Source organism: Homalodisca vitripennis, chromosome 7 (genome assembly GCF_021130785.1).
Source record: "Homalodisca vitripennis isolate AUS2020 chromosome 7, UT_GWSS_2.1, whole genome shotgun sequence".
NCBI lineage: Eukaryota > Metazoa > Arthropoda > Insecta > Hemiptera > Cicadellidae > Homalodisca > Homalodisca vitripennis.
Window position 1 is genome coordinate 147,445,969 of NC_060213.1, and position 26,622 is coordinate 147,472,590.

Here is a 26,622-nt window from a genome sequence, read left to right on the forward strand (position 1 = left end):
CGTCAATTATTTCATTAAAACTTCAAGTGTTTGTTAAATCCGATCAAATGCAAAGCAATGCCGCACAAAAAGATGAAATGTAAATATTTGAAAACAACTTAGCAATCAATACATTTTAAAACCTGGTATTACTGGTGCAAAACCCTCATGAAGAATGGCCAAATATATTAAAACAATAGTTATTAAGGGTTCTTCTTGCTGTACCGTTTTTATAGCACATATATTTTAAATTTATATGGAGCAAATACTTTATAAATTAAACAACTTTTTGGAAATACTTGCTTTATTCCGAAATTCAAGTTCACCCAAAAGTTTACAAAGTTTACAAACTTTTGATTCAATTTTATTCAAAAATCACTCAATCAATCAAATCTAATTAAGAGTCTGATCAAAAGGTACTGAAATTAAAATTAAACTAAAAATGTATACTTCTCCAAAAATGGTTTAAATTAACAAAACAAAATAAAAGTTCTCTTCTCAAAATACTCAAAATTAATATAACACAAAACTTGATATTTACTTTATCACCAAAATTTAATTCACAAAACTTCAAAAATTTGAATTAAATTTTCAGACTCTGAAAGATGGGAAACTTTAGAAATTTTTAATACAGTATTATAAAATAAAAGATATTAACTATACGCTGGTACGGGACTTACTACTTTGAAGATTACGGAGGCAGATCGGATCTTAAAACGCACTAAAAATTTTAAATACTTCAAAATTGACTTTACCCACGAAAAATAAATTACTCTAAATCCCAACTATTGGGTTAGAGAAAAAACTTCAGGTACTAACTCGACCGCTACACGTACTCCTCAATCGCCAAGACTAGACTGACCGCTCCTCCAGCGAGCCGGGAGGAACGCATCACCCGATACGTCACTGACCGATCAGCTGATTGCCGGTCCAACTGAACAAACAATGTCCCCGCACCGCGTCTAGTTAATAAGAGCCTACTTCCTACCGCGATTCAGCATAAATGAATTTGAACTATGGTACATTGCAGTCCTGGGTATGAGTGGGCCGTGCATGATCGTTGCAACACTGCACTCGCAACTTGGTGGTTTGTGAGGTTCAGTGAGCAGGCTCCGGTCAAAGCAAATTTACCAAATATGTTTAACAAAACATGTGTTAAAAATAAAGTTATTAATAGTGGTTTACAGAATCACACGCCCAAGATACTGACTATAAGAAGTCTATAACATAACCAATGCCAAAAATTGTTGGACTACCCAAACAAGAATAAAAGTTGAGCTGGTAATTTTATTTTTATAAATAAAACATTCATACTTAAAAAACCATTAAACTTTCAAATATTTACCACAAAAATTTGGTCTTAGTCGGATCACAAGTTTTGAAGGTGCGAGTTTTTAATGTAGCAGTTTGGTTGTCTCTGGGCTCCCACACGATAAAGACAGGACTGGAAGCCCAGTAATGCGTATCCGCAGATAAGTGAATGTGTACGAGCTATATTGTGATTGGCTGAAGCTTAAATTGATAGCCAAGCAGATGAACCGATCAGGTACACCACAGCAGTTGTGAAACATCACATGTACCCGATGTGGTACACGTCGTCGTTAAGGGTTCACATAATTTGCACTTTATTGTTCAGCCCTATGTTTGCAATACTTTTATGTTTAAACTGAATGGTGCTTTCGGTTGAAGTTCATTCTTTCACTGCATAAAATGTTTTCATTATAAAAAGGTTATGTTATTAATTGAAATTCAATTAAATCAAATTTTTGTCTGAGGTAACTAACAGCGTCCAAAGACATGTTTTAAGGTGTTAATAACAACTGTTCTGAACCCCTACTTTGTGGAAAACTTTACTCGTGGCAGATGTTGCAGCAGTAATGAACCAGTAGCTATACAGGTCTCTGTGTGTGCAGTAGTGGATAACAAAAGGAAATAAGAGAGTTTGACTAAATTACTAAACTTTTATTAAACATTAATAATATAATCTTGTACAAAAATACTTATCTGGATCTGTAAGTACTTCAGTTTTTGTACTTTCAGTCTTCTTAAAATAGATGCTCCATTCTGTGATTATAAATTACATAAAATTGTGAATCACACATTACACAATGGATAAAAAGTTACTTTTAACATAAAACAGAAATCTACATTCAATACAATTCAACTCTTAAAAGTTTCATAATAAGCTATTCCTTCTAAGATCAGTAATTTAAAATTTATTAAAAACACAGACAAAAACCATAAAAATTCCTGTTAAAGGAAACCAGTCACGATTTATTATTATAAAACCAGTGAAGATTTCTATTTATTTCCCAAGGTATTTGGTCACACTTAAAATGTTCAACCTTATAATCGCTCTTCTCAAAAGAGTTAAAATATCAAATAATGCAAAGCAAGAATTAGGTAATATTTAAGGTACAACTAAAACGAGTAAAAGTTTATTGATGGCTAAAAATTCAATTTTATACCAAAACGTACAGTTACAGTCACTATATAAACGTGTATCATAATATTGTGGACAAAACTTTGACAAACCTTGAGAAACAATAAATACTTTGCATACAAATCTTCTCACAACAAATTATTACTTTATCAGCATTGCTTTTTGCTTTATACATCCTCTGCTTACTTCTAACATGTTTTGTGTACAAACATCTCTGCATACTTGACAAGTTGAGTTTTGAACCAAACATGATATGGGGTTATATAATCCCTGAAACTAAACCAACTGCAAGTAGGTATAAACCTGACCTTTAGGTTTACAATAGAAATGTTATTAAAAATAGATGGGTTGGAAACCCGGAATATGATAGAGCAAAACATTATTAAAAATGGATAACCACATATTTCAAAACTGATTTTTTAAAATTTTAACGATCAGTAATCATTAGATCTGTGTTTAAAAAAATATTCATTTAGTGTACAATGAGAAAAACAACTTCCACAACATTTTACTTATAAAATATAAACTTAATTTACTAAAAATAATTCTTAAAATTTAAAACTATATACATTAACAAGGAACAACAATTGAGGCACTAAAATATATAAACTCTAGTTCTACACAAACACTAAAAATGCAAGGCTCTTGCAATATACAATAATGTAATAGGGAATGAGAAAACTATTTACAAAAAGTACAAAGACAAGTGAAATGTAATAGATACACACAGTCAAGTTATTAAAAGTAAAGAATGATAAATGGAATTCATCAATATAAGCCTAAATAAATATATATTTACAGTTACTTAAAAATTATACAATTTTGAACACATATCACAATTGTCTGTGAAGGGTAATCTCCATCTTCTATGTACAAACAATAATAATTTCGTTACTAATTACTAATTAGAAAACGTACATAAAACTTATTTCCAAATATCAGTGCATTATCAAACCTTAGGTCTAAGCTGTGTCATCAAACTATTCAACCAAAATGCAATATTTTACAAATATCTATATTTTAACAATCCATGTTTGGTTAAGTTAAAATAAAGAACATAAATAAAAACGTGAAATTACCAAATTATCTTAATAATAGCTAAAAAATATAGGCTGTTTATAGACGATTTGCATTGGTTAGACCTTTATTTACATAGAGGGGAAAAAATAATTATAAAACATTATAAAAAGGAAGGAAAAACTTTGGAAAAAAGGTTAATGAAGTTAGATTAAAACATTAAAAATCCAATACATTATACCCGGTTTCATTTAACTTTCGTTAAATATTTTTTTACTGATATTTAAGTACTCAAAAGCGATTTATAGGTGACGCTTCTGCACCATTCTAGTCGGCCTACTGCACACCTGTCACCTGGCACATGGAGGGTTCCCACATTGTTTAAACTCATTACAACAATGATATTTTACATATTAATTTTCCTTATATACATACAGATATACATATTTATTTAGAAAATTTACAAAAGGGCAACTTTGTGGAAAACGACATTCTAGTGAATAATTTGAACATGTTACAAATAGCATACGTTAAAAGTTAAGACATCACATGTTAGAATCAGGTAAAAAACATAAAAAGACAGGTTTTTTACTGTATGTGAACCCAAAAACCTATGGGCATATATTTAAATTTAGTTACACAAAAGCACTAAACATGGATTTGTAATCAGATATTTCAACATAGTGCCCATCACACAAAGTTCATTCATGTCTTTTACTGTCAAACAAGAATATTCTTAGTAAAATTTTAGAAACATTTAATTAGTCAAAACTTTTAATTTAGTCAATCCATACAAGATTACACTGAATGTCTTTAGCTTCCATAATGTAATATGAACGACAGACATTCTATTATAATTTTGATTTTATTTGTTGCCCTATTTTTCAAACCTAATTTCTTATTGGCAAAATGTTCCATGTAGACTTGCTTTTGATAATTGAACTAGGGAAGAGAAAACTCATGTTAATACATTTAGTTGAAATACAACATTATGTAAACTTGATGATTAGATTGTCACGTTAATCAATCGGTGAAGTAATATAAAATGGTTTTTGTGAGTCCATATAAAATGCATTGAACAGTAAAACTTATCTTTCTTTTCACTTGAAATACCCATTCACAATACAGATTTTACACTTAAAAAATGCTGATGATTAAGGAGGCAGTCAGCCTAACCATTAGAGTTGTTTGTACACAATTAATTTTAACGGCTCAAATAATTAATTTAAATTTGCATTCTAAACAGTGACATATTCCTCTCACATCCAAGTCTAAGTTTCTTAGACCCTTATTACACAAGGCCGTCAGGCAGCAAAGCCTCCGGTGACAGTATAGTTCCAAGAGTTACTGCAATAAGCGAAGTGAAGTTCTTGGAACGGAACTGTTAACAAGAGCATATCGTAGTCTCAAGAATAGAATAGAATAATGCTTTATTGAATGGTCATAGATAGAGATGAAAATATTTTTAGGCACATTCTCCAAATATTCGTATTACTTATCTAAATTTACAAATACGGTACCCGAAAATGTCTGCTTAAAGTTAAGCCTTTTGAATGCCCTTATAGACAGAAAATGACACACATAGATCCTTCTATTCAATTGCATTCTTGTCTCCATCAAAAGTAAAAGCAGAAGAAAGTGTTTGTCCCGAGTTTGCATCAATTGTCAACAGCAGACTGATCTAAACACAGTGGTGCAGCCTGGTGGCCTTGTGTAATAAGAGCCTTAGTTCTCAGAATTTCAAAATGTCATAAATATAACATTTTCAAATGGCATTTATAAATTGAGAGAATATTGTTTTATATTTATCACTAAGAAACCTAGATAAACATGTTGTGAATTGATATTTAAAATATTTGTATAACTTATACTTAGAACTGCTATCATTATTCTCAGAGTAGCCTGCAAACACATTCTTAATATTGGCTCTTATGGTGCAGAAAGCTTTTGGTAGAACACCTCTTTAAAAATCAATTTGCTGTTGTAGGCAGATCTTACTGCAATAACATAGTCAAAAAGACGTACACGGTTCTTTTTCTTATGAAAACTTCAAAGGAAAAACATGCTTTGTTTAGTTGATGCACTTTTTGAGGTTAGGATGGGTTCCAATGTGCCTTGACAATCCATCCCACTCAAAAGTGCTCAACAGCAAAATGTAAATAAAGCATAATTTCCCTTTGATTCTTCATAACATTTTTTCAAGAAACCGTTTGTTATTTAAAAAAAGTATCATTGTTATCTCCTACTATAAAATGTTCAATTCCTAACATTGGTTGTTACTTCTTAGTTGTTAAAATCATTCAATCAGAATACTTAGAAATAGACATTTTCTAAATTCAACCTGCTTCATCACAGCAACATATTTCTTGACTAATTGAAACGCTGCCGGTAAACACTCTAGAGAACGTCCTCACAAGGAATGGCTGTGAAGAAGATGTTCCCCTTAGAACATGAGAACAGCCTGCTGAATTCCTTCACTTGCGAAAGGACCACAGACAATCTGTAAATAACAGTCAGTCCAACATCAGGATAACAAATACTTACATTCTTACACTAACAGAGATTAAATAATGTTGCTACTACTAGATAGAAAAATCAGCAGGTTTACCTTGAAAACTACCTTTTACTATACCAATGGGTAACAAAATCATGAGCCTCCAAACCTAAACCTGAGATAAGCCCCTCCCTTTGCTCCTGTCAGCAGCACGCTATAAGTCTCCATAGATAAGTAATAAAATACTCATACATTGTCAACAGTTACACAGTGATAAGTGTCTAGAAAAAAGTGCATAAGTGTATTGGCATTTGTGCTTCCCACAGTGGCTCTACAACCGAAAGTGAACAGACAACTAGAATGCTCTCTACCTGTTGAGAGAGATTGCAGTGCAATCAAAAAATGTTCTAATTATGTGAATATCTAAGTACTTTTAAGTGTTCTTTCAATCAGTGGACCCTAGATAAATTTTATCATAATGTGACACAAGTTTTTCAATTCCACCTTTGTAGAAATTTGCCACCTGAGATCTTAACCACTGATTAACGCCAGTCGAAGCGCTGAGTTGCAAGCCAGGTTTTAATCGCTGGAGAGAGGTGATAGTCAATGGTGCCAGATCTGGGCTATAAGGCGGATGATCAAACACTTCCCAATAAGGATCATCCAAGACTTGTTGTGTACAATTGGCTATATGGGGACGTGCATTGTCGTGGAAAAATTAAAAAACCAGAGTGTTTTGATACCAAGATGATGGCTGTAGTCCTGCCCACTGCTGTACTATTGAAGAAAGTCTGTTGCTTTCTGGATAGCCCTTGTATATATGGCAGGAAATGGAAAACAAATAATGTATGCTGATGACACTGTCTTAATGCTGAGTAAAAATGCTCCTGACAACCTTGAAATAAGTTCTTATATTGCAATGAATGTGTCATTGGAATTCTGTTAAAACAGTTACCTAATAATAAATGAGACTAAATCAAATCAAATTATATGGGTTACGAATAAACATCACTTATGCCCCATACCTGAACTTACATTATCAGAAGGAGCTAATTACCTGAGTATAACCATAGAAAATGTACTATCTTGGGCAACTCTTGAGTAGGTAATCTGAACAAAATCCTATTTCTAGAGAAACGGACATCTACGACGCAGAGAAAGTTGCTGTAAAGTATTATAAAAATGAAGATATTGTCTTTAGTCTCACTATAACATAGTGATATATTATATCAGTGAAGTGATACGACTCTCTGTTTTAATAAAACAACAAAATCAGTTTTAGAACAAAACACCTTTGTTGCAGTAAACAGTTGTGTGCAACATTTTCATAGCCTCAATCTAAAAACAAATCCGTCAAAATCCAATGTTATAAATTTTTCTTTGCGCTCGACAGACTACGAATATGGCCCGGCCATCGTGTTGGATGAGGCCATATTAGAAGAGGTCTGTTCCTCAAAATTCCTTGGAATTTACCTTGATCAAGGTTTGACATGGAAATTTCATATCGATTACGTTTGCTCCAAATTAGCCTCAGGCATTTATGTGCTGAGGTCTCTTGCTAAATACTGCCCTATTCAGGTTATGATGATGGCTTATTATGGCTTGATCTATCCACATCTCACCTATGGACTAGTGATGTGGGGTGCATGTGCAAGTAACCAATTTTTAAGAGCGTTCAAGCTTCAAAAACAAGCGATACGCATCATTGCAAAATTAAAATTAAGAGTCGTGCAGGCCAGTTTTCAAAAGATTGCAAATGCTGACTCTGCCAAGTCTCTATATTTTAGAAACGTCATATTGTATGCTTAAATGCACCTTGACCAACGGACGGGATGTTCACTCGTACGAGACAAGAGGCAGAGAAAACTACCGAACCAGGAGACACAGGACGGTAGTTCATGAACGTTTGCCCTCACAGGCAGGAGTTCATCTCATCAACAGCTTGCCAGATGAAATTAAAAATTCACCTACGCATAAAAAATTTAAAACTCGTTTGAAACGCTGTTTAGTGTCCAACGCTTTTTATAGCGTGAACGAGTTTATGGCATATAACTGGGAGACCGCACAATCAGAAGACTTGCTCTCGAATTGAGGTGGGTAAAAAATTGGCGATGAATGGAGCAGAGTGAGTTTCAAAATGTATGTATGAATGAGAGTTCGATGTAGCATGTGTGTCAAAATTATTAGATACTTGAGGTTTGCTATACGAATGTACTATTTGTCTCCGCAATAAATACTTGACTTGACTCGACTCTTCATACACAAGACAGGCAACTGAGGAGGAAATGCAATCTCCGCAGCTACAATACTCAGCACGGAGCTCACAACCCACTTCCACATCAAGCTGACTTACATTGGATGAAACTTTTCAAACTATTTCCAGATAACCTTAAAGAAGAATCCAGGAGTCCATTGAAAACCCGCCTCACCAACAGGCTACTACATCACCCCTTTTACACAGAGTCAAAACAATTTTTACATTATGTTAACTGTATATATATTACATATTTAGTATTCTATTATACTATTATTATCTGGTATTTTTTACGCAATTTGTATGACACTAACTCTAAACTTAATGTTTATGAAATAAAGATGATTGACTATTGACTAGCCTAAGTCCACATCAAGCATGATTGGATTAACTCCAATGTCAATGAAAATCTTCAGCCTTTTAATATATAAAACAATCACAAAAACATTAAAAACACTAATTCAACCCCATTTCTAAACACTTCAAAAACCAACTCAAATTTAAAAAGCAACTTTTAAAATTATAACTTCATTTCTACTTAAGACATGTAGAAGCTGACTTTAAAAGTTTTGGTAATCAAACATTAAAGGTCTAACTCAGCAGTAGTCCAGCTTTGTATAAATGCTGATGATACCAGCTGTTATAAAGAGAATCACAATATTTTATAATAAAAAGAACCAAATATAGAAATTTTAGTTGAATGTTTTACACATATGTAGATATTTTACGTGTACAAATCATCCTGTTTCATGTTCAGTCTGTACTGTCAAAACCTTATATCGCTACAAATACAAAAGTTTAACTTACAAAGATTTGTCACTGAGGGAGGTATCTAGTGTACTGTCCAGGTCCCTTTGTTGTGGTGACTTTATAGAACACACAGACTGAAAAATGAAACAAAATTGTAAGTGAATAAAATATTTACTACAAAATATCATGTAAAAAATGTATAGTAAAATGGGTGACTCATTGTCTCATCATGTACACAACTGAGTGCACTACGATGTGATAGACACACTCTCTAAAAACAAAATAAAAAATATAGAGGCAGTAAAAACTGCAATAAACACTGAATTAGACGACCTCAAGCTAAAAAACACAGCCCAAAAAGAAAAAATTGATCTCTTAAGCCACACCCTTGAAAGGGCAAAAACAAGTGAAACCAATAACCTCCAAGCATAAGCTGTTGGAGAATATGATGACACAATTAAACTGTACATAAAAAAAGTTCTAGAGAACCTCGAACCTCATCCAGCTCCTGACTACCTACCATCGCCTAAACCGCAATTGCCTGGACCAACACCAACATCATGCACCTCAGAGAACCTGACAGAAACAACTAAGCAACACCATACACAGGAGAGCAAAATCAACCACCACTTAACAATCACCCAAGTTCACAAAACACCCGCAACTTATTTCATAGGAAAATTCCCACAGACCCTCAAAACTTCAAAAAACCTCTTGTCCAGAGGGAGGAAACCTCCCAGTTAGATGGCGAAAAAACATCTTTAGTATCTCTCTCCAAGTTGCAAAGAACCAGAAGAACAAGGTTGCACATGCAGTAGGCAATGAACCACAGTCCTGCCCCAGCAAAACCACACCACCATGAAAAAACATAAATCTTGATAAAAAAGAGCTCAACGGAATATTCAAGGTTGCGAAAACCCCCCCCCCGCACACTGCCACAAAACTCGGACCATCCGAAACAATTCAAGAATTCTTTGATAAAAATGCTAGGCGCATAAACTCTACAACTTTAGAGGAAACCAAACTCATAAAAACTGCAGAACACCAAACACAAGACATTTTTTTAGAAATGAACTCAAAGGGAAGGGCCAAAGAAAAAACAAAACAAACTCAAGCACAGATTAACAATACTTCACCAAAACGTACAAGAAGTCTCTAAATAAAAATAACAGATTAATTCATTTTATAGAGTCCTACAAACCCAAAACCAAATGTCGTAATCTCAGTGAACATGGACTTAAACCACATCAAATGAAAATGTCCGAATTAATACCGGGATACTGCCTCAAAGCACATTATAGCAGGGAACATCACAGAAAGGGAGGCGTGGCAATATTGGTGGAAGAAACACCTAGTAAAGGATACAGAAAAGATAGAAACAACGTTGTATTGAGTCAAGAACTGCTCTGTGAATGGCTATGATACAAATAACCCTAAAAAAAAACATGCCTTAACATCATGGGCATATACAGGCCACCTGATGCAGACGTTGCCGAGGCACTAAACAAACTCTCAATTGCCATTGAAGAAACCAAAATAGAGAAACTCTCCCTTAATCATTATGGGAGACATAAACATAGATATCCTCAACCCAGACAGGAAAACCATTAAACTAAAAGAAACCACTTTGCTTTGCACAACATCCGAAGATTTAAATCTACCAGCTACAAGGATAACTCAACATTCAAGAACATCAATCGATTGTATTTTGCACCAATATCCCTGATGATGAAACTACAAAAAAGCATAGTAATAGAGGGAAAGAATCTCTGATCACACCGCACAACTCCACACACTCTACACAGAAACACCAGCTCAAAAACCAACCATGGTGTGTAGAGCCCTCAGAGAAGAAAATTTAAACCAACTGAAACTCCTTCTTTTCAAATGAATCATGGGAGAACCTGACTGAAGCCTCAACGGTCGAAGAGGCATACAACATTTTCAATAAAACCTTAACACAGGCTCTAAACACTGCATGCCCTAAAAAGAAAATTAGACCTAAAAAAAAGTACAAGCCAAAGCACTTTATTGATGAAGAAAGCAATCAGGCTCAAAAGAGACTATTTAACATCTCAAAGTCGATTTGAAGTGACAGGAAATCAAAATGATAAAGCAGAGGCAAACTTAAAGAAAAAGAGCTACGATCAAAGATTGAAATTCTTGAGACAGCAAGCAACCACCCAACTATATAACCAGAGCTGAAAAACAAGTCAAAGGCTGTATGGGAGGTGATAAACAATGCTCGAAACAAAAAGAAAAGCCCATCAGAGCTCAAACTCCACCATAAATGGTGAAATAATAACAAGTACAAAAAATAATAGCAAACCAATTTAACACATATTTTGTAAATGTAGCAGAGGAGACTCTGGAAAAAATCCCAGCTTCCGAGAGGAAACCAATACATCCCGCAACCCATGAACCGACTGAAAATCTCAATATCAATTACAGACACAAGCACTAAAGAGGTCAGGGCCACTATCACTGAAATGAAAACTAAGAATTCAGCCGGCATTGATGAGATATCCACAAAAATACTGAAGCACTGTGCAGATGAACTCACATCTCCCCTTAACCGTTATTTTCAACAGATCATTCCGAGAAGGGAGGTTTTCCCTCAGAACTAAAGGTCTCAAAAATCTACCCAAAATTCAAAAATGGTGAAAAAACACAAATTAGCAATTACAGGCCCATTTCCCTTATCTCAACATTTTCAAAAGTGTGTGAAAAAATTGTCCTAAAGAGACTTCTAGACCACTGTGCTAGAAACAACTTGCTTACCGACAACCAGCATGGCTTCTCTACAGGAAAATCAACCACCACAGCAATAATAAAGCTAATTGAAACCGTAGTAGACAACTTAGAAGCAGGAAAACTCACAACCGCTATACTACTTGACTTGAGTAAGGCCTTCGACTGCCTCAGTCACAGGTCTTATCATGAATAAATTAGGACACCTGGGAGTGAGTGACACTGCAAAAAAATGGTTTTAAAAGCTACTTAGAGGGACGACAACAACTCGTTGAACTGAAACATACACACAGAGAATCACAGAAGAAATAAGATCAACGCCTCTTCCAGTTCAAAAGAGGCGTGCCTCAAGGATCGGTTCTAGGACCAGCACTCTTCATCTTGTTTGTAAATGACTTGCCTCACTATGTGGGAGAATTTTGCCTACCTCTCATGTACGCGGATGATACAACCCTGCTACTTAAAGGACAAACCCGCAGACGACCTGGCAGTATCATCCTAACGTTTGCCCTCAACATGGCATACCAATAATGCAATGGGAATGATCTGGTAGCAAACCCGACTAAAACCAGCCAGATAGCATTTGGAAGAAGAGCGACCGAAGTTCAAATCATCCCAGATGTACGCTTGGAGACACATGTTAAGTTCTTAGGCTTGACTATAGATGAAAACATCTCTTGGACCCCCACACATAGACCAATCTGAGTAAAAGACTAAATACTAGCCTATACATGATAAAACAAATAATATCTCTGAGCAACTTAGAAACAGCTAAAACAGCTTATTTTTTCTCTATTTGAATCACACGTAAGATATGGTCTTTCTGTATGGGGTGGTACATCAAAACTCAACCTAAAAAGAATCCTGACACTCCAAAAGAAATGTATTATAGGGCCCTTGCCGGCCTACACCACCTGGATAGCTGCAGAGATGCATTCAGAGCACAGAAAATCATGACTGTTGTCTCACTCTACATCCAAGAGGTAGTGATGTATGTAGATGGAAAAGATCTGCCGAGGAACAAGGACACTCACCATCACAACACCAGAAACGTGGAGCTTTACATCCTGCCAGCACACCACCTAAAGCTATTTGAAACTAAACCATCCTACATCGGCAAGAAAAACTTCACAATTCACTGCCTCAAGAAATGCACACCAAGAGAGGGAACTCGCTGAGGTCGGCACTAAAAAAGCATGGCTCTTGGACCGACCATTTTACAAACTCGAAGAATTCTACAGTGAAACTCTTATCTAAAACTGCTTGAAGACTCAAAACTCACATTATTGTAAAAGACACTATTTGTAATCTCAATGATTGTAAATAAAGATGATTCTGATTCTGATTCTGATTCTGATTCTAAGCACGATGGAGCAAACGAGTTTCTTACACTTAACGTTGCTATGGTGGGAAGAGTTGACTCAATTTGAATGTTGAGATAAGCTCCAGTCATTTGCAGTCTAGGTGTCTATGAAGTTGAAACAATGTTAAGGGTTAGTTGAGCATCTTCATCAACGACTTTTAGGATTTCTTCTGAAGAACACGACCCAGATTCCAGCAATCAAGTCTGTGACAGTGTCAGATTCCAAACGCTGCACTAAAAGCAAGATGAACTGGAGCTTAACTTAACATTGACATTGAACCAACCCTTCCCACCATAGCTATGGTATGTAGAGAACTTCTAGTAAGTCAAATACTTCAAACCATAGATCTTGGGTTTCTTTAATTCATGACTTACAGAACTGTTAGAAATAAAAATAATAAAAATGTGTGTGTTTTTACTATATACTTTATTTAATGTATGGTTGAAACAAAAAAGCACGGTCCAACAATAGGAGATATAACTTTTCATAACTGTTTAATTGCTAAACTGCTATAGCACAGATTAGTATTTTAAAACATTTTTTGTGTAGTAATAATTTTGAATTTTGTATGAGATATCTTATGGCAAACCATCCCCTACTAAGCTGCACACAGATCATACATACTGGTAAGTGTATACAACAGTCATTTACGGCACCTAACTACATTCTTAGTGGCATAAAAGATTCTTGCAACATTGTCTTTTTCCCACCATTGTAACGCCAAATCTTATGTTAAAAGTGTAATGTTAATTTAGTTCTTACTGTTAGTTTTGTATTTACTAGCAGTACTTATTTAAACTGTTGATAAAAATAGTTGACATCTAGAATCAGCCTTCCCAGAAGAAATCACATTTTAAAGCTTCTTGTACCATCTATATATAAATCCTGTTAGGTTTTCATATTTAGTTATAATAATTAATCAAATTTTACGCATTAATATAGTCTTTTTACTAATAACCAGAATTGTATGTTATTTAGAACTGCTCTTTGCCCACCATTGTTCGATTCCATTTTTATTATAAGACATCTATTTCCACTTATCTTTGTACACACACACACACACACACCCACCTGCATTCCAAATCTATAGTGGTCCGATTGTCACGTGGTATGAGGTGACTTCTGTCGACCAATCAGGCGTCCAGGACGCCAGACAAGAAAAGCTCCCCAAGGCATCTCTCAAGTTCTTCTAAAGACTCCGTCTCGCTAGGTTGTACGTCAACACCAGCTTTAACCAAGTTCGGGCCGTGCCCCCTTGTCTTGTCTCTTGTGAACCGTAAGCCGTTCTATGGCAATTAACAGTCCCCTTGCCGGACATTATTTGGTTAACGAGCCAAAAGTAACTTTGTCTCAACGTTCGTGAGTGAACCGAAAACAGTGTCAAGTGAAGGTGGAATCTTCATGGTGGAATCTTCATGGTGGAATCTTTATCCATCAACAAGGACTCCCCCTGCTCAACGTTCCTTGGAAGCAACCCAGGTCGAACTACAATCAACCCAACTTCATGTGTGTCGAGGTGTCAGACAATGGACGGTGCAAGGTAACAGTGTTTCATCATTCTTATCATGGTCCTTCGCAACTAAAGACAATTCTCTTCTCAACCAAGATTTAAAAATCCTCAACTAATTCGGACATTTTTGGACATTTTAATAGAAAACGAAAATCATTTTAACACCTGTATTTTTGCTTTAATTGTGTGCCTTTTTTCTAATACTATGTTTTGTGATCTCATTTCGTATTTTTATTTTTCCCATTCGACTAATAGTTATTCTTAGAAAATCAACGTATGGGCTCCACCTGCTCAGCTATCGAAGTATGAGTTTTTAAATATTAGACATTTTACTGGTCCTTCGAATATAATTGCAGTCCGCCAAGCCGGATCTCCTAACCTTTTGGTCCTTCTGACCGGATCTAACAAATCCATTAAACCATTACATTCTCACTATCAATAAATAAAACACAAACTGTTACCAACCTGAGCAAATGTAATGAAAAATAAGTGGCCATCTTCAAAGTTCTCTAGCGCAGGTTGGTGGGTGTGAGGTGTATATTTCAGCTGATTCTGAAGAGTCTGAAATCAAAAGCAAAATAAAATAATTAATGAGAGCCAAAATTTCAAAATGCACTTAACATTTGTATTTGGCCTGATGGAACACAGGATAAAACTAACAAAACACCACAGAAATGCTGTACCATTATTATAGTACATATATTATATTACTTTGGAGCTAATACTTTATAAATCAAAACAACCTTTTGGAAATACTTGATTTATTCCGAATTAAAGTTCACCCAAAAATTTAACAAAGTTTACAAACTTTAGATTTGGTTTTCTTCAAAAACTTCTGTTCAAAAAATGAATTAAAATTAAAATGAAACTAAAAATGTATACTTCTCCAAAATGGTTTAAATTAACAAAATAAACTAAAAAGTTCTCTTCTTAAAATATTCAAAATCAAAATAACACAAAACTTGATATTAACTTTACGATCAAAGTCTAATTGACAATACTTCAGAAATTGAATTAATTCACAGACTCTGTAATATGGGAAATTTAATCACAACAGTATAAAAATAAAATATATTAACTAAACGCTGGTACGGGACTTACTACTTTGAAGACTATGGAGGCTGATAGGAAACAAATACGCACTAAAGAAAATTAATAACTTGATTTAAATTACACCCGATAAAAAGAATTACTCTATATCCCAAACTAGAGGATTAGAGGAAGAACTACTGCTTCTCAACTGGACGTCTGCACCCTGTCGTCGACACTCCAAGACTGCTCCCCCTCTCTCAAGACAACCGGCTCAGGAACGTATCACCGTAGACATCTCGATCAGCTGATTTACTTGTCTCGAACCAACAAACAATGTCCACGCACAGCGTCTAGTTAACAAAAGAGCCTACTTCCTACCGCGATTCAGCATAATAATTACAACTACGGTACAATGCAATTAGTACAAAACTCAAATGTTAGATTTAAACATTTGGATACTAACTGTACCTAAAAGACATTTCAAGTCTTAAAGGAATGCTGCTAAAAATGATTTTACAGAGTTACTTGCAACTTTGCTGCCCATTGATCTTTTTCACCTAAAAATCAACAGAGTTCTTCTTTAGACCAAGAGGAACCTAATCAAAAGTAATTACACACACGGACAGGCAGACAAAAACGTGATTTAAGAAGGTCCTGTTGGGTCTTTAATAAAGAGGAAAGGCGTACTACTATAACAGATCATCGCTCACAGTGATTCTCAGCATTCAAAGGGAAAAATTATTCATACAATGTTTCAACCTCACAAAATATATGTATCAGAATCAGTCTTTATTGTTACATCAATGTTTCTACATAGCATTGTTATAGAAACAGGTAACATTGTCATAAGTTAATGTAATAATGATACATACACATTCATACATAAGCACATAACCATTCACATATACATATACATACATATAAACACATACACATAAACATAAATATAAGAGGTCAAGACAGCGTAACAAATTTAATGTAATCTATGTTAAATACAATTTTAAAATTCAGCATCCATCAAATACTCATCAATACTATAATAGTTTTTTCCAACAAAAAATGTGTTAGTTTGCTTTTAAATGTTTATGAATTGATTAAATGTTTATATTTTTGAGGTAACTTATTGTATAGTTTTTTTGGCGTGTTTATTGGAGTTTTTTCTACCAGACGCAGTCGATGTATGGGATATTGAAAATTAGCTTTAAATCTTGTATTGTAATTACGATCAAAGTTATCACTTGATAAGCTTTCAAAGTTTGATTGTACTGTTAGTAGGGTTTTCAGAATGTATTAATTTGGAAGTGATAAGATTTTTAATTCTTTAAACAGACGTTTGCAAGAAGTTCTAAATGATGAAAAGGTCATTAATCTTATAATTTTTTTTGGATCTTATTAACTTTATCGATGTCAGAAGATGACCCCCAAAATTCAATACCATATTGAATTTTTGAAAAAAAAAAAGAAAGAGTAATAAATTACTATTGTAGTTTCCAAATTAATTGAGTTTCGCAACACTAGCATTTGATAACATGCCGAGTTCAATCTCCTAATAATATTTTCAATACATTTTTTCCAAGAAAAGTTTATATCCAGATCAATACCTAAAGATTTTACGCAATCACATAATTTTATTTGCTGGCCGTGGAAAATCACATCCTTATTATAGCCCTCCTTTAACACGTTAGCTGCCAACCCCGAAAAATACGTTTTAGCGCTAAAGCGCCAAATTTTTAAAAGATAAATTGTTATAACCTTTTGTTATTTTTCTCTTCTTTGGTTACTAATAAACATGATTTTATGATTTATGTATATTTATTATGTTTATAAAGCGTCGTGCACATTGGCCCGACAGAGCTTTTGACAAGGCGATATATTACATAAATCATTTGCCGTCGGGCCTATACGCCCGACGCCTGATTCAGGGATATTCCGTTTTGTTGATGTGCAGCCTGAATAATTCCCGCGCTTTAGTTCTCTGTCTGCAATTGCATCAGCTTACTTCTAACCCGCCTTTTCCACATAGCTGAGTGCCAATTGACGCGTTTTGTTACTGGAATCCTACATTGTGTTTTTTTATAAGTAATGTTTCGATAGCTGTGTGCGTGTATACTATTGATCGGTAAAAATGAGTGGCGATAATCTTCTTACGGATGAAATCGAACGTATGATTGAGAATCCGTCTTCCCCGGGTGATTTGTTTGCCGAAATAAGTGATGATGACAGTGTGGAGTCAATGGTGGTTAGTGATATACCGGATGACACTGATAGCGACCTAGACTTTATTCCTGGTACTGATTCAGAATATTACTCTGATGACAATCAAGAATCAAACGTGGAACTTAATTCTACTGATGCTAATGGAACAGTTACAGATATCACAGGTACTTCTTTTATTTCTACAAACGCCAAGGACAATGATTTGGGCTGGTAAATGTTTGAGGGTAAGCAGAAAACGTTTCAGTTCACTCAGACAACAAAATTTAATTTTTGTTTACCGAACAACAGAAAACCAATAGATCTTTTTCGTCATTACTTGACAGATGAAGTAGTTGAACTTATGGTTGTAGAAACTAATCATAATGCAAATGAAGTAATTTCAAAGCTGCGACTAAGTCGTAAGAGTAGGCTAAAAGACTGGAAAAATACCAATCATGGGGAAATGAAACAATTTATCGGCCTTCTTTTATATATGGGTTTAGTAGGACTTCCAAGAATCAGTGATTATTGGTCAAAAAACCCTTTGTATAAATTCTCAGTTGCCCGAAAAATAATGAGTAGAAACAGGTTTCAGTTACTCTTACGTTTCTGGCATTTTAACGGTAATGAAAACCTCAAAAGAGATGGGCGAATTGGTAAAATAAAACCTCTGCTTCTAGCACTAAACAATTTATTCTTCACTTTGAAAGTAGCAGAGCAAGATTTAGTTATTGATGAAACTATGGTGCCGTTTCGTGGTAGACTAGGATTCCGGCAGTATATTCCCGGAAAGGCCCACAAGTATGGGATAAAATTATTCAAGCTGTGTGATAAAACGGGTTATACTTATGCAGGAAAAGTATACATGGGGAAAGGTACTGTAGAAGTGACAAAAGACAGATCTGTTGCGACTAAAGTGATACTGGAACTCATGACAAACTTTTTAAATAAAGGCTACAAGTTATATACGGACAACTACTACACATCAGTAGAATTGGCTAATGCTTTGTTGTCAAATAAAACACATCTTGCTGGTACCGTGAGAAAAAGTCGTAAAGGCCTACCAAAAAACCTTTTAAAACAAAAACTTTGTAAAGGTGAAATGGTTTGTTCCGAAAATAAAGATGGTGTAGTTGTTACCAAGTGGAAAGACAAAAGGGAGGTACACATGCTTTCCACATTCCATAGGCCGGAGTACGTCGTCCTTGACCAAAAAAAAGTTGGAGGGTCAAATGTAATGAAGCCATTAGTCATCGTTGACTACAATAAGGCGAAGGTTGGGATAGACGTATCCGATCAAATGTCATCATATAACACTGCAGTACGGAAGACAATGCGTTGGTTCCACAAACTAGCTGAAGAACTTCTTCTTGGAACTGCAGTGGTAAATAGTTGGTTGGCCTACAATAATTTTCTTAACCACACTAAATCTCATAATAAAAAAAAAACAAAACTTAGTCTCTATCACTAAGATCAGAGAGGAATTGACCTGTTCCTTGATGAACGTGCAGGAAGAGCCACGCATTCCAAATGTGACCACTACAGGGCGCCACTACCTGACGTCATCTGATTTTGTTGGTGGAGGAGTACAAAAACGCCGACAAAGAAAGGTGTGCAAGTTGTGCTACAAAAATGTATCAGAGGAAAAAGGACGTAAGGTAGCAAGAAATTTGACACAAGTAACTACGTTTTGCAGTGGATGTCCAGAAAAACCATTTTTGTGTGAAACATGCTTCAAAATTATACACAAATAGTATATCTTCATTCATCTTTTGTATAGGGTAATTTTGTATTTACTTATTTTTCTTTACTTATAAGATTGAATTATTTGAATAGTAAGGGAAGCAAAAAATATGAAAATAAATAAGATACAACTTTTTATTTACTACATTTACTTTTTGTGAAACTTATAAAATAAATCTCTTTTTACTGTAAAATAACAAGTCATATATTTTATTCTTCCTGGTAGCAATAATAAGGCTAAAACCTTATTATTTTATATTCTAACACCGATAAAAATACCCGTCGGGCAATGTGGCCAGACAAAAATGTCCAATGTAGCAATCTCATTCATATCACTAATAACAAAAATAAACACAACAAACAACGTTCTGTTAGTAGCAGAACTCTTCATAGTTCAATCAGTTTCAGTTAGAGTCGTCAGGGTGCAGCACAGGCACGAAGGTAATCAAAATGGTGGGTACCGTCATTGTTATGCTGTCGGGCCACTTTACCCAACGTGCAATCTCTTAAAGATGTAGAGCGTCGGCCCATTTGGCCCGACGTGGCAGCGAACGTGCTAATTGTGCCATTCGAAAATTTAGTAGTTGAGTTTTCTTTTGATTTAATTTCAATCCATTAACCTCAATATGTGAGTAGTTAGCCAAGAAATATCATTTATGGACTGGAGCTGAGGACTTTTAAACACATTTTTGATTTGGCTGCAGGATAATAAAATAAATGACAAAACTGTTTCTCTTGCATTAGTTCAGTTGTTTCTTCACCTCAAAAAACCCTTCCACAGTTTCCCTTCCTGTATTCCACAGTTTCAGTACAAAGACCCCAAGAAACGTTGATGAAAACTTACCCTAAGGGCGATGTTGATACCAGACAGTTTGATCAGGGTGTTGTATGTGGTCGTGTCAGAGGCGAAGGGGGAAGCGAACCCCTCTTTCCCCCACCAGTGCCTGAGGCAGGAGACCGGGTGCAGGAACGCAAGCTTGGACTGGTTGACTGCAGGATGCTGACTGTCTACCAGGGTCCCATCATCCGCATACAACACGTCCCAGGGGGTGACGGCCTGGACCATGGCGGAGGCGATCTCCACTCCGAGACCTCCGTACAATACTGCCCTGCAGAGTAATTCACAACCGGTTAAACAGTTTCCTTGACACAATGAAGAATATAACGTACATTAGTTAACTTATCTTTCCAGGAAAACCAAACTTTGAATAATGATAAAGAAAATCCATTTTCAGGATATCATTTAATAATTTTAAAGGAAAATATATAAAAATCATGGCAAAGTAAACAGTTTGTAAAAATTCTTTAGAAACGTTGTACATAATTTGTAACCAAGAGTTACATTCAATTTTAAATAAACAAAATTATATACAAAACAAATTTATTTTATAGAAAACAAATATATTTTATAGAAAATAAATATATTTTAAATGTAAATTTTCTTTCTAATACAATTTTTATCAAAATAGATGCACTTTTGGAAAAAAATATAAGCAGCTTTTGTTTTTGATCTAAATACTTACAATTTTTCAACATATACTTTTTGAACTGTTTTTCATATAATATCACCTTTTAGTGAGCCTTAACAAGTGAAAGCCTGTTATATATTTGTATAAATTAGGCAAAGGTTATTACAATTTATAAAAATGTAATGACTATTATAAAGTTATTCAACGGGCATTTGTAATTAACATTGCGTGCTAGTTTTCATATTTAAATACATGTAAAAGAAACAGCAAAATATAAAATTGTTTACTGAAAAAGTCAATTAAAAATGCATAATTAATTATCGCTTGAACGGCTAATTAAAAAAAAATCCTACACATATATTTGTACAGACACATATTTGTTCTTTTCTACTGAGTAACTGTTATGTTTGATTACTGATGCCACAAAAGCGAATATGGTTTCTACTTCTTATTGTAACAGTAGGCCATGCATAGCCGACAGTTATACCAGGTTTTCAGTGTCTGACTGCATTAGAACAAGACATGTAGAAAAAATATTGAAATACCTGTACAAAAATAATGCTATTACTTATTTTGTTTTACAATAAAGCACTTTTTCATTTCAATCATTTTATATATTTGTATGTGAAAATTAAAAAACAAAATGGTGCTACATGAGATCATTCCTTCTAATCCACTAGTCAAGGGCTTGATTGAAAACACTCAATAAAGAGTTCCCTATCATAAATAAAGAGGCATAAGATAAAAATAGCTTTCTCACAAGGGATAGTCAGGATGGAAGTACGGCTCTTGCAACAGAGCCTGTGGGATGACAATTTTGTTCGCTGCTGCAACATAGTGCACTCGTAGGTCAAAATTTGATGCTGCATCAATCCACCTGAACAGATAAAACAAATGTAAGTGGTAGCCCAGCGAAATGTCCATATAACATTTATGCTAACAGTAAAACACGCTAACCACCACAACACAGCATCAAAAATATATAGAATCTTTTTCACATAAAATTTAAAGGACAACTACTTCCCAATAAATATTATTACTAATAGAGTAAAACATCATTACAATAAAATTCACACTGGAAAAAATTATTTTAAAAATCTGAATATAGATTTTGAGAACATATTTAAGCTTTTGCAATATGAACACCATGCAGGGTATTTAAGAACATTACCACAATAAACCACACAATGAACCACAATATTAGGAAAGTTAAGAAAATAAAAACAGTAAATTATGAAAATAATGAAAAATACTAAAAGTTTTAACAGAAAGAGTACATATTTATATGAAATAAGCAAAAGGGCCACAGAATTACTGAACAAAATCTAAATAATTAGTAATAAAACACATAACTCAATTACATTTTTAACAAGGTTTAGTGATGAGCAAAAACCCAGAATGTTTAAATCTTCACTTTGATTCTGAATTTGAACAAATCTACACCCAATTTATAAATTAAAAATCACAAGATCTTTTTTACCTTAAGTATGAAAACTAAACAAAATCATCACCAATCAAATTTCTGCTAATCTCAAACCTTTGGAGCTGCCTGACAAAACAAAAAGCAATTCAAGAAAACCACTTTGTTTAAACGAATTTGTAGACCTTCAGTGAAATAGCTATATTTTAACAACTAATTAATATACATACAATCCTGTTATAATTTGATAGTTTATAATGTTAGCTTCCAGAATAAATCTCTCTAACCTGCAAAAATATAGGCATATATATGTTTGTATCATTTATAAAATGTATTTCAAACTTAAAATGTTTGAACAATCAAACTACCCTTGACACAACAAAAACATTGAGATATAAACATACATTGATTTTATAAAGGAAGATTTATACAAGAACACAAATTGCTAAGTAAAAACATTAGTGATCGCCTGCTTAGTTTCCTATCGATTCTTTATATATAGCGAGTATTTGTACTGTAAATCATGAGGTCTTATTGCAAAAGCTCAAGTAATATGGGTTTAATAGCTTGTATTTGCAGTTCTCTAAGTCTTATGTTTGTGAGGGATATCAAATAGTTGCTTTCAGTGGTGGCTCTTCTCAATGCAAGTAACAGCAGGAGTCCCCCCAAGGCTCAATTTTGGATCCAGTATTATTTATATTTTACGTTAATGCATTTCAAGCCTCTTTAAATAATAATGTAGTACGCTCATATATGTTTGCTGATGACCTAGCCATTTTATTGAACTGTACAAATTCTTGTCTAGTTGATGACTTTTAAATGTTGCCAACTCAACTGTAGATAATTGGTCTACAGCTAACATCCTTTGTCTTAACTGTGATAAAACTCAGGGAAATTAATTTTAGTATTAAATATAAAATACATCATGAACATGTTAAGTTTTTAGGGGTACATCTCCAAAACAATCTGAAGTGGAATCATATTGAAGTAATAAGTCAAAAAAAGAGTGAAGGGTATTTTTATGTTATTGAGATGAAAATTAATTGTAAATATTTAAATTTTAATGGCAGTATACTATGCAAATATATACAGCCACTTGTCCTATGGGGTTATTGTGTGGGGCAGTGATACTAACACAAAAAGCTATTAATATTTTAAAAAAAGTCATAACAATCATGTAAAATGTCAGCAGTAAGTCTCATTGCATTGCAAGTAAAGTATGATTTACAAAAGTATAAACTTTGGTTATCTATTCATGCTCTTTCATATAAAAAGTACGACTAAAACACATTTTAGTGATCAGTAATTTCTATACTACCGATCAACCAACAATGAATTAGGAGATGAATGTCCAGATTCGATTGTCAAATTTCATCAATTGATTTTCATTTCTGAATCTTTGGAGATTCGGTGGATTCAACACATCACTGATGAAATTTTCATTTCGTGACTACAGTCACTAATATCACTTCTGAGCTAAGCAGACAGAATTAAATCATTGATCTTTTCAGCCTCAAATTGAAGCATGCAACGTCAGATCTGTATAACATATTTTCCATACGCCTTATGCATGTATATTGGTAAGTGTGTTATACTAAATTGTCCCGAATATTAAGGAGGAAAATTATAATAATGCTGCTTGTTCAAGCGTCACAGTTGGAAAAAGCAAAGTTCTATAAATAGATTCCTTTTAGATTAAAGACAATTCATGTGAACAGAACAATTCGCAAGACATAGAAAGGGCACATAAAATGAGAACCTCACCTGTAAAACTCATCAAACTTTTTGAGCCGCAGCTGCTGTTGTTTCTGGAAGAAGTTGATGCCGTACTTTATGTTCTGGAAGAAGTCCCGGTTGATGATGAACATCTCACGGTAGGTGTCCTCCAGGTTCTCGTCAGACAGCAGAGTGCCTCCCGTGGGAAACCCCACTTCTAGTCCCATTGACATCAGCTAGCACAGAGAGGGGTATATCAGGACAACTCAATAATATATAACATTTAATTATGATAGTCAAGATGACCTCAACACTGATAGTCAAGATGGCCTAAACACTGATAGTCAAGATGGCCTCAACACTGATAGTCAAGATGGCCTCAACACGTTTTCCAAACGAACTAAGTCAATTTAATGTTGCCAAAATAAAAAGGAGTTTCATTTAACTTTCTTTACTCATTCGCAGGTGTGTTATAAGGTTAGGGAGATATTTTAAAAAGTATACTCTAAAGTTTAAAAAAATTGTATTAACGGAAGGGTTGATCCCCTTTTAAGCCTTATTCTGTTCATCATCATGGATTACTTTACTTGCCTTTGCGATGATCTTATCAAAAAGAATATGGAGAGTCAGTACAGTGCAGTGTTCATAAATAGTACTGATAAAAAAGTACTTCAGTTACAGAACCTGCACTATCTCTAACTCAGATTCAAAGTCAGACTTAGATCATGAGGCCATTTTTGTTGCTCTACAGAAATGTGTATTGTTTGATGAATCTGTTCACCAGGTTTTAGCTGTATCACTTGTGACTATGCGTGTAACAAATACGTGGACAAGTTTTCTCTAGCTGACTAAATCGCTTTTGCTAATTTTTTTTTGCTCATTAAACAGTTCAGATCTTTATTTGTCACAAAACTTTGCATATTATTGCAGTACTGTAGTAAGAGGTGATATCGTCCACTATTGTAAACATTACTAGTCATACATTCGTAAATAAAATATAATTTAACTTAAATCCCAGTATAAAATTATCTTTACTATCATTAGAGTAATTTTCATAAGATAAAGTTAAAGCTAATATTTTGTTAAGTCACTAAGACAATGATATTGACTATTGCTGGTGTCGCTAAAAAAGATTCATTCAGTGTTGACTGTGTAGTTGGGGTCGATGAAAGATGAGAGCGAGAAGGCGAGGCCTCAGGACCAGGCAGGGAGGGGCTGCATGCGGGTGGGAAGTCCAACATTCCGTCCATACTCTGAGACAACTCATAGACAATACTAGATGGACCGGTCGTGGACAGTCGACTGTTGTCTGGCGTCTTGGAGTTGGAAGGCAGATATCGTGACTGCATTGTCCAGTTTTCAATAATATGACCAGTTACAAAAACCACATTTGACAAAGCACCACAATAGTGTTAAGTCTTACCTTCCCAATGATATGTTCCTGAAGCTCCTGAGGGAGCCAGCCCGCCCTCTCCACCGAGTGCTTAGCCTCTCGCATTATCTCACTGAATATCTCGTCAGCCTGTAATCCAACACAGTGTTAGTTGGCAGATCTGACTAGCATTAAAACTGTGTAGTAGAGTAGAAGGAAAACATACTGCAAGACAGAACACATGCGCGACTTACCACTTTCACATCCCTGCCAAAGTCCTCAGCATGGTTTTGGAGAAGCACAGCCAAACCGAATCCCATGAATTTTTGCATGGTCTTGATGCACATTTCCCATCTTTGGAGGGGTTGCTGCTCTCCTAAAGCCATGAATAAATAAAGTTGGAATTGAAATTGAAAGTTAAACAACTAATCAATTTATTACAATTCATTATATTCAGATTCATTACACACTCACTATTTCCATCCAATTTTTCAGAACCCAGAAGAAATAATGAATCAGAAATATGATAAGTTATTTTTAGGATTGTATTTAATAAATTTGAAGATTTATGTTGATAAATATTTATTGTTCTACATTGAATCAGTACAGTTAATTTAAAAAATCTTTTTTCATTGTAGTAATTTCTTATAAGAAGGAACTAATGTTTGTCAATTGCTTTAGCTTGAACTTACCTAATTATTCTTGTTTTGTTCTTTTGCAGATTTAGAACTAATTTGATGGTTATAAATACAACAATCATGAAGCTACTCAATGTGTGATATTTCATGAATAAAGTGATATTTAATTTGAATTTAATACAATATGAATAGTGTAACAAATTCTCAGCCTCATGAAATGATATATTTTCTGTATAGTGCTGCTATCAAGGAATTATAATTAAAAAATGTTGTACATTGCTTCATTTTCTATTATTATAACAGTTTCTTAAGACTGCATAATTTTTTAATAAGATCATAATATTTAATTACTTGAAGTATAAATATTGAACAAACATTTCACTGAGAGTAATCCTAAAATGAACGTAGCCAAGAATTGCAGATTTTATATTTACCAGACATAAATACTGTTTTTTTATATGAAAATCCAATTGA

The 26,622-nt window shown here is 34.3% G+C and overlaps 1 protein-coding gene across 1 annotated transcript in view; it reads right to left on the reverse strand.

Annotated features, from left to right (window-relative positions):
- Positions 1–1,926: 1,926 nt before the first annotated feature.
- Positions 1,927–26,622, reverse strand: part of LOC124366481 (endothelin-converting enzyme 1-like) — a 101,790-nt gene continuing 77,094 nt past the window's right edge. The window contains exons 9-16 of the mRNA XM_046823068.1: positions 25,765–25,886; positions 25,562–25,660; positions 24,187–24,374; positions 21,763–21,879; positions 20,378–20,642; positions 15,028–15,123; positions 8,995–9,071; positions 1,927–5,939 (exon numbers count right to left, since the gene is read on the reverse strand). Coding sequence (XP_046679024.1) covers positions 5,837–5,939; positions 8,995–9,071; positions 15,028–15,123; positions 20,378–20,642; positions 21,763–21,879; positions 24,187–24,374; positions 25,562–25,660; positions 25,765–25,886 — 1,067 coding nt within the window. The 3' untranslated portion in view covers positions 1,927–5,836. The remainder of the gene's footprint in view (positions 5,940–8,994; positions 9,072–15,027; positions 15,124–20,377; positions 20,643–21,762; positions 21,880–24,186; positions 24,375–25,561; positions 25,661–25,764; positions 25,887–26,622) is intronic.